Below are 16,584 nucleotides of genomic sequence, written 5' to 3'. Positions count from 1 at the left end.
TGAATCGGGCCAGTAGAAGGATCTGCGGGCAATTGGGCTTGGACCGTGCTACAGTACAGCACGCGGGCTGGGCTGGCGGCCTGCTGCAAGGAACTGGACCAGGTCGGGCTCGGATGTGGCCTGATGGGCAAGTGAAAACAGGGCCAGATCTGTTGGGCCCAACTGTAAATTTGGTGGGTGTAAAGTGGGTCTGATGAAGCCCACAGTGATGACCCGACTGAGTGCAAGAAGGGGGGGAAGGGAAGTCAATGGTACTCAGCGAAGGACGGAAGCGGCCGACGGGAGAAGAGCTTGGCTGATGGGCGCCCGGACACGGAACCGGCGGCGGGTGCGGTGGTGGATGGTGGAGGTAGGTGGTACGCGGCCTGTGGAGTCGGCCGATGGTGAGGAAAAATGGCAGGGGTGTACAAGGAGGCGGAAGAAGGGAGGAAAATGGGAGCGGGAGCGGCGGGAACGGCGACGGCGAGGCGGCGCGGCTCGGTTGGACGGAGGAGAAGGCGTCGGCGGCAGAGATGGCAGGGCAGAGGCGGCGGCAACGGCGACGGCGGCGGAAACCCTAGGGTTTCCGTTCGACTGAAACAGAGGTTAGTGTTTTTTTTTTTTTTTGGAAACACGTGCTGGTCACGTGATCCTCGGTTTTTTTTTTTTTTTTTTTTTTGTTTTGAACCCTAACGGGTTCGGGTTATCGGTTTCGGGTTTCGAAGGAAACCCGCTCCGATAACTGTGAAACTTAGCACGTGCGGGTCACGTGCCAATTTTTTTTTTTTTTTTTTTAACTTACCGGATGTGAACCGGGCTATCGGGTTTGGGGTAACGGGTTTAGAACTTACCCGTTACCGTAACTCCTTCTTCAACCTCCCGATCGACTCGGGAGGGCGTTCCGGCCGCTTCGGCGGTGGTTGCGGAGTGGCCGAACTGAACGGCGACGGAGACTCCGTTGTCGGCGGCGGCTGGTCGTGGTGGCGGCCGGAATCTTGCGCGCGGTGGTCGGCGGGTGCGTCGACAGTGCCGAGGGACAAGGTGGCAAACAGATCGGCGACGCTCTTTCTCTTTCCGGCAGCGGGAGTCACACGCGGTCCTTCAACGCGCTCCGGTGTCCGTGGTCGACGTACGGCGTAATACTCGTGCGGCCACAGAAATCCCGGAATCCGGCGACGCTCAGCCATACACCGGTGGTGGCACGACGGTGAAGACGCGGCAGAGGTGGTGGTGGCGTCGGTTGCAGGCTCCGGTGGAGGGCCAGAGGCGGCGCTGCAGGGAGGCCTCCGGGGAATCTGATGGAAAGAGGTGGTTGCGGCAGGGAGAGGCACAGTGGAACTGCTCGGCCACAGGGGAGCTTCCTTTTTTTTTTTTTTTGTGAAGCTGACAGAGGGAAGGAGAGGAACCGAGAGAAGCTCGGTGAATCAGGGTTGATCCCTTTGTCCCCTTTGTCCTCTTTTTTTTTTTTTTTTAGCAGACTGACAGAGGGAAAGGTCCTGTTCTCCTTGAAGCACCGTGAGAACCAATGGGAAAGGAAGGCTGTTGTTGGATCGGGGCTTTGGCAGCAGGGGCAAAACCAGCCTTGCTCTGATACCAAGTTGATGCCGGACCAATTTTAAAATGAAAGCAGGAGAAGAGGAGAGGAGAAGGAGGAAGAAGAAGAGGAGAAGGAGAAGGAAGGAGAAGAGAAGAAGAGGGAAACGTGGGGAAAGAAATTCTTTAATTCTGCATTAAAACCCTAATCAGCTTACAAGTTCCCTTTAAATAGGGCCCCATAAGAACAATTAAAATAAACCCCTTACATAAAATAATTCCCCACAAATAAGCCCTAAAATGAAAATAAGCCCAGAATAAAATAAACCACAAATAAATCCCTAAACACAAATAAACCCAGAAATAACAATAAGCAAATATGTAAATAAAATGGGGACCTAGCTGATGTCCCCATCATCCACCCTGGGCAATCTCTCCTCTCCAGATGCTTCAAGATTGACCCAAGTCCCTCTCCAAGTGAGGAATCAATAAGTTCTTGCTGCAGAAGGCTGTACCATTACAACAAGTTCTCCATCAATTCATTCACAATTTGTTTACATTTCTAGTTTCAACATATTCAACTGAGCAAACTATTACTTGCAAACTCATCTCATATACCGGAACTCTCTACACTGCTGAGCTATACACCAATTAATGCTTTTGACCTTCATAGTTTTTCCCATTACTTGCAAAGCATGGAACACCCTACAGAGCCCCTTCCATATCATAGTATGGATCCTCTGCAGTGCGAAACTGTAGAGTGCTGTGTAGTCCTCGATGGTCGCCATCAGATGATGGACAACAATCGAACAAGATGGTCCACGAGCATGCACTGGTGTCATACACGGCATGCAATATTTGATGACCGTCTATCTTCTGATAGCGGCCATCAAGCACTGCATAGCATGCACAGCAGAGGATCCTGTTTGTCTGTATCAACCCTCGTTGATCCAGTGTACCAATTTTTTTCCTTCAATGGAACCAGCAATATATCATTTTGGCATATCATTAACCACTGCATCTGATGCTGGCAGTAGATGATGTCCTTGGCAAGATAGAGATGGCTAGATTACGGGAAGGGTAAACGTATCAAGGAATGGGACAGTTGCAATACCTTAGCCATTATCCAAAGCCTTGCAAGAAGAACCGTATATATATGCTATAGCTTTTTAGTTAAATCTGAATTTCCATTCGTCTATTAGTTTTATTTTCAGCTTTACCCATTTAATTTTGGTCGAATGCTTTTATTAAAGACATTCTCTTCTCTGTTTCAACCCTTCCAAGTTGAACATCTGGAAGTGCCAAAATCAAAATCATTTCCTGATCTCTTCCAGTAATATAATTCCAAGAAATAAGCTACCATTGGAGTATCCACAATCCCTGTACAATGAAAAAATAACTAAAGGTTACACAGAAATGATCCTCAAGACTTGATATGAGTTCTGAGTGAAGAGTGAATAATGACACATTAGGTGATCTCCAAAATCTTATATATTTGAGACTTGTATAGGTATCTTAATTAGAGGCATATCGAGGGAAATGATTCATCCGTGCATAGGTAATTCATCCTCCGTAAGTATATTAACCAAAATTCGCCATCTCGGTATCGGATTTTATACCAGTGCTGCTGCCATACTAGCATAGTATCAGTATTTTTTTCTCGGTACGCCATCCATACTGGTATCAGTATGGTACGGTATGCTTCGTATCGTCTGGTTCGGACTGGTACGGTATACCATGATATTAACAAAGATTGTATGCCTAAAAATGACAGATCATTAGAGATGTATTGAGGGAAATGATTCATCAGTACATGTAAGTATATTAATACTGATCATATGCCTAAAAAAGAGGTGCTCATACGGACATACATGAACAATGAATGAAAAAGTGGAAACCTAAAACTAAGCTGAACTTTTCATTAATAAAAAAAACCATATGAATTAAATGGACCTGTGCATGTGCTAAGCAAACAGGTGACAAACTTTGGGCCCAAGTCCCATGGGAGCATCCCAATCTTTCTTCTCAACAAGTAACGGTCCATTTCCTTTTTAAACCTGAACTTCTAATTGCTTTTCATGATATACCACTCTGCTAAATAACAGAGACTTTAGCTATACTACACATACCAAGATCATAGAATTACTTCTCCACTTCCCAGTAATAAGATACTACATAATCTGTGCTGACTCTTGTGCTCTGCAGTTACCAATGGAAATAAGTAAGAATAAAAATGTTGTCCAAAGATTTTTATTTAATTAAACTCATCTTAATGAAGAATTCTAGACCTGCTCCAATAACAAGCTCTTAGGGAAGAGATGCCAACTATCTTAGATATGGATGGATTAAACCTTCCAACTTAATGTTTGATGAGGGTATCCATCACAACCTTCAGATTGAGGACAGAATGAACCAGTGAACAAACTACAATATCCTTGCTACAGTTGGGTCAAAAAGGTACTGCTCATCCAAAAGGCAGAAGGCTCTGAAGAAACTATTAAGGTATAAAGCAAAATCATAATAATTTGCACTGCCCCTCAAAAAATACACCACAAACAATCATATGGGAGGAAAAGGCACAGACCATACGATTGTTTCATTCCATGTAAAAGGAAAAGCAATCCGTAATGAACTTTCGTTTGAAATACTGAGATCTGTCAGAAGAACAAATCCCTTAGGTCTGTGCCATATCATAAAATTATAAGTATACTGGACAAAGATATCAAGGGAAATAACAAATGAAACAGGACAAAACTACCAACTTTCTTTCATATCAGTTTCCAAATATGTATGAAAGAAATGCTAAGGAATTCGGCTAGTAACACGCATATCACGCATTAAATTATACAGAAGCTATAAATTTACATACAGAAAGTGGTGAATTTCCAAATAATCTTTGCAGGAAAAATCCAGATCTAACTCTCAACAAAACATAAAAGATAATAGTTTAAAAAAAGAAAAGAAGCAAAGCCACGTCTAATATTATAGAAGAGATACTCAAGTCATGCATGAAAATGTACAAGAACCTACCAGTCGTGGGAAAGATGATGAAAAAAAAAACCTTAATTACAATTAAATATTTTATATGGAATATGAAGTCTAGGTTGGAATGTTCGGTCACAGGCGTGGGTGCGCGCACGGGTGTGACTGCGGGCGGGCAAGGTTGGGCAAGCTTGGAGGCCGCGGCATATGTTTGGCGAGGTCAGCTTGGCCTTCAACGGGGGCTGAGGTCAGTTTGGCCTCTGGCCGAGGTCGGCCTAGCTCTTAGCGAGATCGAGGCCTGCTCGGCTCTGACGTTTGTTCGGCAGAAATTGGGTGGTTTCATGCTAGAGCAGAACGATCCATTTTGCCTCCCATCAACTCTCATATGCCAGATGACTTGTATGTATATGCCTTTGTGCTTTTATCGTTGTTCTAGTTTTTTGTTGTTGGGTAAGAAGATGGGCCAACCACCGCACAACAATTTCTGACCTCTAAAATGGGCACCCGAAGCAGCTAGCTGTTAACAGAAGAGAGAGGGCAGAGTAAAATTATAATCTGTAAGTTTTTTTTGGATCCTTGCAAGGAATAGGAATGAGATTCGGGCCGGCGATCGGGTCAGATACGGATCGGATTGGATGCAGATCAGATAAAAAATTCATCAACCTAAATTCGATCTGTTTATTAAATAGGTCAAAATTTCAAATCTAAATTCAACCTATTTATTAAACAGTTAACCTGACCCGACCTACAAAACTCATTTATTAAATAGGTTAAATAGGTTAAACGGATTTTAAACGATAACAATTGATTTAAACAGATTAAATAGATTAAGCGGATTGGATTAAACATATCAGAACTAGATTAAACAGATTTTAAACAAGTTAAACATGTTTTCAACAGGTTAAATATATTGGGTCATAATCCAATTATTAAACAGGTCAAAACGAATCAAAAGTTTAAATTTGAACCCAACCCATTTAATAAACAGGTTTAGATGGATTAACCCATTTACGACCTAAATCCGTTTATGTCAAACCCAAACCGGCAGGTCGTTCGCGGATCGGATTGACGGATCACATCATAAATTGTCACCCCTAAATTAAAATAACATATATATTATCAAAATTACTTCTATAAAAAATAAATATATTTAATTCTTACTAAATATTCTAATTAAATGCTTTATTAAAGATGTGAGATGTGCAATAAGTTGGTGTCTTCAAATTTATTATACCATCAAATGATAGCAACTCAGCAGCTTTTCCATGTTTGATGGGCATTAATGCTGAATACTGCAGAATAGATCATTGTAACAACTACATGACCCCACGCCCATCCATCTGTTTATGACAGTGAAATCCCAGTTTATTGTTTGGTTGCCTCTCAAGAATCCACCAGAACTACTGAAAACTATCGGATTATCTTGCTTCCTTGCTACTTCTATAGCAGTTTTTCTGCCAATTGCCATCTTTTTACTTCATCAGTCCGCAGTACATCTCAATGCATATTGTATAAATATATCCAATATGAACATCTAAGGGCTTCAACTTCCTTCTGGAAGAACATTAAAGGGCTTCGATGCTAGCAAATAATTTGATGTTGTATAAATACACACAAATGTTTTTTTTTTTTTTTTTTGCTTCTTTTCCCACAAACTAAAAGAATACAATTGTACAACACCAAATCTTTGTTCTTGTAAAATTACAACTATATACAAGTACATGACACTTTACACACCAGACAAACTGGGATTTCCCATTAAAGCTTTAACTAAATCAAAACATAACCCACAAACAAAGTAGAGAATGTACCATCAATGCCCTCTTTTCTAGTCAGATCTTAGGCCCCAAAGCACCCGAGGAGCTTCTTCGGAGCAAGCCCTGTGGCACGGTATTTTGCAGCCATTTCCTCTGCCTTCAAGATCTCCTCACCCCGCTTGGCCTCAACAAAAGCTTTCTTCTCTTCTGCTACTTTGTGAAGCATGGCCACCTTGTTTTTCATTTTTTCTGCATATTCTGCCTTCTTTTTTTCTAATGCTTCCTGTTCACATATTAAAGAAGTATTGGATGCAAGCTCTCTACAGCAGTAGGTAATACAAGTTACATCACCATGCAGATGCTGCAGACCAATTTAAGTTCTTAGATCCATTATGTTTTCTTACCATAGGAAGAAACATACTAGAAACCACGCTGGAGCAAGTTTTTTTTTTTTGGCTTCTTCATCGGATGTCATTTCTTGATGACAATTTAAAATCTTTGATAGTAATGAAGCATCTAGGTCCAATATTTTTGGAGCAAGACCTAGGTCCACCAATATCACATTCATGTTTAAGACCAGAATTTAGTCGACACTGGATGAGCAATAACATGAGTCAAAGGACGAATGGACACGAGGTGCAATCATAATTCCATTTAGTCATGGTCTACATTCGAGGTCATAGTGAGGCATGTCCCTCCAAGTTAACATGAAAAAAGATGCCCTTAAATTTTGAGCACACCAATGGGACCTTGAGAACCAGAACAACCAAACAGAAATCCGAAGCCATGTATTCAGCTTGGCCCATGCGTTTTGAGACTTAGGAATGGCTTCAAGATTGAATGATAAGGATTCCTACTTAAAAGCATGATAATTTTAGGCATGCAGAGATTCAAGCTTTTTCCTGTGAAACGTTTGGTGCATAAAAATTACATTTTTTGAAGGCATTTAATAGATTTTCCAAGCAAAAATAATCAGCCATTTTTCGGAGAGTGATCTAAAGTATTCTTTCTAAAAAAAAAAGAATGATTTGAAGTAAGGCTCGCCGTACCGGTACCGAACTCCGTACCAGTGCCACACTAGCATAGCATCGGTATGGTACAATACGAATTTTTTTTTGGCATACCGAGGGTCAGTACGCCACCTGTACTGGTATCGGTATTGAATTGGTACGCCCAGTACTGTTCGGTTCGGTACGGTACATCATATCCTGATCAGCAGTATAGAAGTAACACTTGCAAAATGCTGAAGATTTTTCTCTAAACCAAGTGTCAACCTTGTTTTGGCAAAGCTGCCATTTTGACTTTACTCTATTTGACTTAAATCCGTTTCTGATACTGTCCACAAACACGTTAGAACACCCAGTATTATTCCTTTGTTTCCAGTTCTCTGGGTTCCTCGTTTCTCATCCACTCCATCTTCAAAATGGAGTAAATATTAAGAGACGATTTGGAAATACAACTAATGCTTTCTTTTAACAAGAAAGAAACAAATATTGATTCAACTACTTGGCATCACTTCTAAAATTAATGCCTTCTTGGGGTCAATTTATTTGGCTGACTTGTAGTTAAGTCTGTTTTGTTGTTTTTTCTGCCACTGTTAATTTCTCTGGTGACTACGACTATTTATAAGTTGGGTGGACTGGAAATACAAAGGCTTGAAAGTTTTCTTGTAGGACAGACTGAATGAGAAATCAGTTACCTCTTTTGCTTTCAGCTCAGCTTCCATAGCTGCCTTAGTTGAGTTCTCCCATGCAGTAATAGATGACATCTTTTTAGCAGCCCTGTTTGACATTGTCAGGAAGCCAGATTATAATTTCCAACCTGATATATATTTTGAATAACGATCAATAGTAAAGGCAACAATTGATGTTTCCACAATCATCCACCAATATGAAGAGGTAATGCACTGTTCTAGAAAAACCCTACACCAGTATCATACAAACTTGACAAAATTTTCATCAACCTAGTCTTGAGACAGATGGAAAGCTAAGTGTTGGACAATTAGCTGAAGAAAGAATGAATCTTGGTGGGGAAACCACAAATATTATCACAATTTCATGGCATATGGATTAGCAAATAAAGAAATTCAGTTCTGCAAATATCAGTTTCTAACCATTTGTCACATTATATGTGATAGAAGAGATGGAATTTAATGTGCTTCGTGAATTTTAGCCAGAAATCTGACGAAATATCTAATTCTACATGTAGTGGCTCTAAGCACGGTTCTCAATCATTACTTAACATTGTCTAACCTATTGTATGATACTTATTGATCACTGTGCTTGGAAACATGTTAAACACCACAAGATAACTTTTTTAGCCTATTTTTTAAGGAAAAAATCCTTAGCATAATAAACTAGGCTAGACAGATTCCCATAACTGGCTTCTATTGTATGATACTTTTTATCCCTGTGCTCCGAGACAAATTAAACACCAGAAGATCATTTTCTTTTATCACTATTAGCATGCAGCAAGTGCTAGGATCTCTCTCGGGAACAAGTAGAAATATGCACATTTTCTTTTTTTTTCATATGTAAGTATATTTTTTTCTCCTTGTGCTATTGATGGCTTCATCTTGAACTCCTCTCCTGGTTCTTGCTTAACAAACTGCTTGAGAGGCTTGTGAAACCTAGTATGCACTGAACTCGCAGCCATGGCACTTGGAAAATCCAAGAGTCCAGCATGCTGTGCACTCTTAGCGGGAAGGCCCAGAGTCTAACAAGTGTGATGGAGTCCAGGCTTTCCCATTATATAAGTAGAGGTTTTTTGAGAAAAAATTCTTTAGCCTAATTAACTATACAAGTTTCCATAACCGGATTGGCTTTATGAATCTTTATTCACTAATTTATAAGGGCCTCATCCACCAGCACAAACATTTTCACATCCTTGTTCATCAAGGTGGCATGAGGTTGTCCCTCCTCTATAGTTGTTTCAAGACTGATCTTCTAAGTCCTGCTCCCAGTGAGGAATCTTTAACTTCTTGTTACTATACCTTTTTTTTTTTATAGGGGAGAAATGAAAACCACCCAATTTATTGAAGAAAAAGTATTTACAAGAGAAGATAGAAGGAATGGAAAAAAAAAGAGAAAATGGCAAAGCAAGAATAAACTACCTAAGGAAGGATCACTAATATTGAAGCCCACAACTTAGAATGAGCTTGCTGAATCTTAGAATTGCCAAGGCAAGCTGGATCTTTGAAAATACGCAAAGTTTGTATAGTAAATGACTAAGCCGATTTGTTGTTTCTTCATAAATTTTTCTTGCTGTGCAAACAATGATTGTCCCAAGCCAATCTGATGGATATGTTAATTCTTTTCTTTCTCCAAAAGGTCTGTACCGACTCTGTAGTGTAGAGAAAGTGGATAACTTTTAAATATCATAACCCTTTCTATCAAGATCCGCCGTACCGGTACCGATTGGCGTACCGATGGTGGCCCGGACCGGTATGGTACCGGTCCTATACCGGTCTCGTACCGGTCCCGTGCCGATTTCGAATTCCACGCTGATCCAACGCTAATTCACGTTGATCCCATACCGGTCCCAGGCCGGACCGGTACATACCGGCCCGTACTGATCGGTACGGACTGGTACGGCAGGCCATGCTTTCTATGCTCTTACAGACTTGCTTAGCAAAAAGCAGTACAGTAGTAAAAAAACTGATAGTTTTCCACTGGTCTTCCACAAAAGTTCTCCACCAATTCATCCACAATTGGTTTACATTTTCCTGAATGTTGCATACACACTAGTTCCTAGTTTGAACACACAGAAGTTAACAAGCTCTTTTTTGTGATACTCATTCCATATACTGCCAAACTATCTGAATTAACATCATTGGTCTTTACAGTTTTTTCCATTAGTTGCAAAGCATGCTAGAAGCATGGAACACCCTAATCAAACTCTTCCATATCAACCAACAAAACTAAACCTATGTTCATGTCATTGGCCCATGGCATACCCTTCTTTTCTGAAAATAATCTGCAGTATGTCATTTTCAAATATCATCAAGCACTGCATCTCCTTGAAGCTGGCAGTAGACGTTGTCCCTGACACAACAGAGAGGACTAACTTACAGGAAGGGCAACTGTAGTAAGGAATGGGATGGGTTGGTGGAGAGAGGTGGGACTCACTAGCATTTAGTGGGGGAGAGAAAAGAGTACAGAGCATTTTTAAAACAGGATGGAACTATTTTAGTTGGAGGTCAAGGTCTGGCCTGGCCAGCCTGTTAACTTTTTGGAATGGGATGCTTACTCTCAATTTCATCCAAAACCAGCATAGCACAGTAGCTAACCTAATATGACAAACTGGCATAAATCATAACCAAGACATTCTGCATTCCTGCTAATAGCAACTTTGTCAATATTTCATAATGCTATTTGGAAAGGCTAAAGTGTAGCTATAGTGTAGCCTTTTATCTATTGATTTAATTCGTAAGAAGTTAATGAAGCTATAGTATAGCTATTTTATAAAGACTTACAAGAAGCATCGCATATATGTTACACCTTTTGGTTATCTAGATTTCCAATGAAAGAGGCATCTGTTGTTCGATGCTGAACAAGTCAATGGAGAATATTTTATAACCACTTGAAAGGTAAAATATTAATAACTTACTTATTTTCAGCTTTAGCCTTTTCATTTTCCTCCCATGCCCTTATTAAAGACATTCTCTTCTCTGTTTCAACCCTTGCAAGTTGAGCATCTGAAAGTGCCAAATTAGATGTACTTTCCTGTTCTTTTTTATGTATATAATACACAACAAATAAACTAGAAATTCAATTTAACATTTCTCAAATAGTTACCTCTCTCAGTCGAACCCCCCGTGCTTTTCTCTGTCAAAACATCTGCAACCTCTATACAAAGAAAAATTATTCAAAGTTTACAGATATGATCCTTACAAGTTTGAAGTGGGTTATGTCGCTAAAATGTATTATAGAGTGACGCATTGATAATTGCATATTAGGTGATCTCAAATATCTAATATTCTGAAGTCTCGTATAGTTATGCTGATTAAAGGCATCTTCAGGGAAATGATCAACTGGTACATAAGTAACCCATCACCCTACAATTATATTAAGACAGATCATATGCAGAAAGAATGAGTACACATACAGACATGCAAGGACAATATTTGTAGACACAAAACCACATACATTAAATGGTAAAACTAGAAATTTATACTATTCATTGGTAAAAATTCATCTCTCTCTCTCTCTCTCTCTCTCTCTCTCTCTCTCTCTCACACACACACACACACACACACACAGAGTAGGTGGAAAACAAACCTGGGTTTGAACCAGGGACCTCCCCTTAGTGCATGTGCTAAGGAAAGGTGTTCCAACTATTGGACCCAAGACCGAGGCAGCTTGCCCATCTTTCTTCACAAAATATAACGGTCCATTTCCTTTATCACCTAAAGCTGATTCTTCCCACATTTTCATATCCAAAAATTATAAAGTAAATAGTATAAAAAGTGAAATCCATTGACCACTTTTTCTTAAATGAATGGTTCAAGAATAAAAACTACCGTAATAGGCCTCGAAATATAGATTGCAATTTTAAACCTGGACTCTTAATTGCTTTTCATGATATACCACTCTATTATGGACTTCAGTTATGCTGTGCAAAGTCTGTGTTGACTCTCATGCAGAGAATTCTCTTCATATGCCCATGGAAATAGCTAAGAAAGAATATCAAATAAAAGTCTTGTTCAGAGATTTTATTTAATTAGACTCATCTCAGAGGTGGATGAATTAACATCTTCCAACATAATGATCGATGAGCGTATCACAACCTTTAGATCGGGGACTAAATAAACTAATAAACAAAGTAAAATATCCTTGTTGATCATATGCACAGTTTCGTCAAAAAGGAACTTCTCATGCAAAAAGCAGAAGGCTCTGAACAAACTATAAATCTATAAAGCAAACACAATCATAATAGTTTGCACTATCCCTCAAAATATACCATATACAATCATATGTAATGAAAAGGAGACAATATGATTCTTTCATCCGTAAAAGTAAAAGCAAGAAGTTTCCTTTGACTACCAAAGAAATTACAAGAAAGAAACTCTTCTTACTTAAATTAAAAACTGAAATCTGACAGAAGAACAAATCCCTCAGCTCACAGAATATCACTAAATTGAAACAGGACAAAACTAACAATCGATTTTCATATCAATTTACAGATCCGAAAGAAATTCTAAAGAAATCGTGTAGCAATACACATATCACGCATCAAATTATCCAGATTCTACACAGAAAATGGTGAATTTAGAAACAAGCTTTGCAGAAAGAATCCAGATCTAACTCCCACTAAAACATCACCAGGAATTTAAGATAATAAAAATAACAAAGGAAACAGCGAAGCCGCACCTAATGTTCTAAAGGAGTTACTCAAGTCAGGCATGAAAGTGTACCAGAACCTACCAGTGGTAGGGAAGAAGGGGGGAAATAATCCTCAGCAACATTTAATATCTAAAGAATACAATCAAGCGACATAATAATGCCAAAATTATCCTCTGAATGAAGGCCTTCTGATATGGAAAATTCTATTCATCTTTTTTGGAAGGAAAATAGAAAGATCTACTCAGATTATGGTTAAGAGTTTAATCAATTCATAAGTTCTTGAATAAGAGTCTTTTACCCAATTATATAAAAGAATACCTTTTAAAGAAAAAAAGAGAGCAAATTTTCGAGTAAAGCAGAAAGGAAAAAAGAAAATTTAATTCCAGGCCTCAACTAACATTATCCCCATGAAAAAAAAAAGGACAAATTATCAGAAAGCGGAGCAAACAGCTTCTTCAGACTGTCACCCGACGAATAATTTAAAACAACGTTTCTCTAACACAACAACAACAAAAAAAAAAAGTAGAAATTTCACCAAAATTCACAGAATTTTCCAAAACTAAAGCTTCACTCAAAAACCACATGCAAACGCGCGCGCGCGCACACACAGAGAGGAGAAGTCATACTCTCGACGACGGCCAGAGCCTTGGAATCGTCAGGCTTCTCCTCCGACGGCGGCGGGATCACCACCTTCTCCTCAGCAACGTCCTTGGTGGGTTCCGGCGGCGGAGCGGTCACTGACGAGCCCTCTACCGCCACCTTCTTCGACTCCTCTTTCGCCATCCCTCCTCCTTTAACACCACCAACTAAACCAAACACCGACAGCTAGAGCTCGCTCCGACTCCACCAAACCAAGCAAGCACACGAACAGTACCACCCGGAGTCCTCCAACCGCCGCTAAATAGAGAGAGAAGTTGCGTTGGCTCTTCGCCGGCCGAAAGATTTAAAGAAAAATCTTTAACGGATTCTAACGCTTTTCTAAATTAACTTATTATTTTTATTCGTATCTAAAGCAAGATTTTTTTATAAAAAATATATACATATATATAATATATAAAGGAAAAGATTATAGGTAGAATTATGCAACTGTCCGCATGGGGTCCTGAGGACCACGTTGGAGCTGCTGGATTTATGGATTCACATGCCTCCGCCACCAAATGTCGATCTGGACCACGCAATCGATGGACCCCAGCGGCTATGATTTGAACGTTCTTTTCTACGATTTGATGGACAAGTCCAGCGAACGTTGTGCGATCGCTAGGGTGGCATTCACGATGAGATCTCCATATTGGTCGGCTGCGATCGGTGGACCACCGAGTCCATAGCTTCAGTTGCGTACGGAAGCGTCCGGGCCGTTTGATGCTGATCAGAAGGTGGTATTGGACTCATGATGTTGTAAGCTTTTGTTAAGATTTTATCGGTGACGTAGCAATCCACGTGGGCGTTGTCACCTTATCCGATTTTTTTTTTTTATGAGACGAAAGCCAGATTCCTACCACGACGCGGGTTGGTGAGCCACTTGAATCTCGTGGCTCCTTTCCTTCGGAGCCCAACTAAGGATACCAAAGCGCCACACCTGCAACGCGTCATGTTCCCATTTGCTCCTTACTAGAATTCAACCAATTACTGCATGCCATATGGCATGGAGACCTTGCTCGGTTGTTGTGTGTTGGGCTTGGCAGAGTGCAAGGTGGGGTCGGGTAATAAGTGCGGGGGCGGTGACTTAGGCGCAGGATGACCGGGGGCGCCGAGTAAGGGTGAACGGCCGTTAGGGGTCTCTTCCGACAAACGGCGGTGGCGGGGTCGCTTGCATGAAACGTACAGTTTGCCAGCTAATCTTTCGCTTGGACTGGGGTTAATTAACGGGTCCGTTAGTGCTGGTGGTTTTGGAATCCGGACAGGTTGTAAGGAGTTTGCTTACAAGCCATCGGCTTGATGGACGTGTGGCCCAAGGTATCTCTCCAAATGGTAATTAAAAAAAAAGAAATGGAGAAAAGATCCGTAGCGGCATACGGGCGGTAGATCTTCGACTCGTCAGTAGTGTGCATCGAGCTTCGAGCTGTCTGAAAAGGTATCTCCTTTGCAAGGTGGATACTGGACGCAGACCGAGACTCCTCGAGAGAGACTCGGCCACGGTGATCGAGTAAATCCGGAATCAAGACCGCTTTAGTCAAGGATCGACGGCTGCTACACGATATTTGTAAATTATTGAGAGAGTGCACATTCCATTAGGCTATGCACGTATATCGAAAGATGAACAATGCAGTAGACTGGGTAGCTTTCTTTACGGCTTACTATTCTAGAGGCTTCGTCTAGGCAGACTATGGACCGATGTCAGATTTTTTATATAGTATTTTATTTTCTGATTTTATTAGCCGTATTCGCATATCCCTTGTTTGAGCTACTGTACCAAAAAAGGAAAAAAAAAAAAAAATAGAAGGGTCAGCTGTCAACTGGATGGCTCAGCTTCCGTGCACAAACGATTTTGAGTGCAACATTTAACACCCCACTTAGGTCTCTAGCGTGTAGTGCTAAGCCACTTGCGTCTGTGTTTTTATTTAATTTATTATTTATAATTTTATTCCTTCCAATGAAGTTTACGTTAGTTAGCAAGTGGTTGGTCGCCTAAATGTTAATGAAAAATCAAGAACTCCACAAGTCAAAGATTGGCTCTCTAAGATTATATTGGAGGAGAGTTTCGGGACAAATTAAGAGAAAAAGAAAAAATTATAGGTATGAAGCTGCTATATTAGATAACACGAGCATCAAGTTTTCAAATCATAGAAAATTATAAGATCAAGATTGGAGTCTTAGATAGCATTTCCTATAAGATTTAACCGTAAACATAGCTAATTTTTTTGCATAAAAATCTTAGGTCGACGTGACCAACTTCGATATTTATTGAATCCTCTAAAGTTTAGGAAGCAAGGTTGAGTATCAAGTTTGCCAATCATGATCAACAGCAAACATAAGAATTAAGTTTTGCTAATTATATATAGTAATACTCGAACGGCTATGTTTGGCAAAGAAAATAGCCTATTATATATAAAATTTTAATTAATTGACTAAAAATAATAATAATAATAATAATAATAATAATAATAATAATAGTAATAATAGTAATAATAGTAGGAAAGTAATTATAAAGAAGATAGTGCTGAACAGTATACCGCAGACGAGCACCAAACATGATGGCGACATGTGCACTATTGAGCAGGTGTGATGGGACCCTTGCTCTCTCTTCGGAAGGTTATTGCTTGGATTTAGGTTTTACATTGCTTTTGATGAAGGAAGTGCTAAAGACTACAAGATTTTTTTTTTTTTTTTTGGCTAATGAAGTGAGAAGTGAAAAGCCTCATTTTTTGAGAAATAATATCTATAATTTTCAAATTTGATATTTTAATATTATGAGGTTTCGTATAGATATAGATATATATATATATATATATATATTTAATCTTATATCGGTAATGCACTGGATGAATCTTAAGTACTTGTGCAGAACCGAAGAGCATAAATAATACCTTTCGACTAGTTTTTTTTAGATAAGATCTTGGGGTGTGACAATAGTATTAAACGAATCTATCTTATATCTATGTGGACTAGAGAACACTACAGTATAAATATATTGGGATTGGCCAAAAGTCGACTATGTTGCTTATGATTAGATTTAAATGACTTTCAATCCTTAGTTTGATGAGGACTCTAAAGCTTAAACGCAAAGAATATATAAGAATCCGTGCAGACATATTTTTAGTCCACATCGACTATGTGTTATGTGCTATGTAAATTTTGAATATTTATATAGGATCAAAAAATTCAAATAATATCTTCCAACTAATTTTTTTCAACAATCATAAAGTGATAATTTTGGAAAGAATAATGTATCTTATTGATTTCTCAAAAGAACACAATCGAGATGTTGTGGTTTGCTTCAGGCAGCATGAGCTAATATGGATATGTACTTGCAATTTTATTATGATTGAATT

The 16,584-nt window shown here is 39.7% G+C and overlaps 1 protein-coding gene across 2 annotated transcripts; it reads right to left on the bottom strand.

The window, feature by feature from the left end:
• Positions 1 to 6,098: 6,098 nt before the first annotated feature.
• On the bottom strand, positions 6,099 to 13,612 carry LOC103710553 (remorin-like). 2 transcript variants are annotated; one of them, XM_008796322.3, is made up of 5 exons: positions 13,222 to 13,612; positions 11,048 to 11,098; positions 10,860 to 10,947; positions 7,951 to 8,032; positions 6,099 to 6,534 (listed from the first exon to the last, which is right to left on the bottom strand). In XM_008796322.3, the coding sequence occupies exons 1-5, from the start codon at positions 13,376 to 13,378 to the stop codon at positions 6,334 to 6,336; spliced, it is 579 nt and encodes a 192-aa protein (XP_008794544.1). In that variant the 5' UTR covers positions 13,379 to 13,612; the 3' UTR covers positions 6,099 to 6,333. The 2 variants fall into 2 exon arrangements, with proteins under 2 accessions (XP_008794544.1, XP_026661797.1); XM_026805996.2 differs by having other exon boundaries at positions 11,048 to 11,089; positions 13,222 to 13,528.
• Positions 13,613 to 16,584: the final 2,972 nt, after the last annotated feature.

Source organism: Phoenix dactylifera, unplaced genomic scaffold (genome assembly GCF_009389715.1).
Source record: "Phoenix dactylifera cultivar Barhee BC4 unplaced genomic scaffold, palm_55x_up_171113_PBpolish2nd_filt_p 001330F, whole genome shotgun sequence".
Taxonomy (NCBI): domain Eukaryota; kingdom Viridiplantae; phylum Streptophyta; class Magnoliopsida; order Arecales; family Arecaceae; genus Phoenix; species Phoenix dactylifera.
Note: the sequence above shows the minus strand (reverse complement) of the source record. Positions and strands in the feature narration are given on the sequence as shown.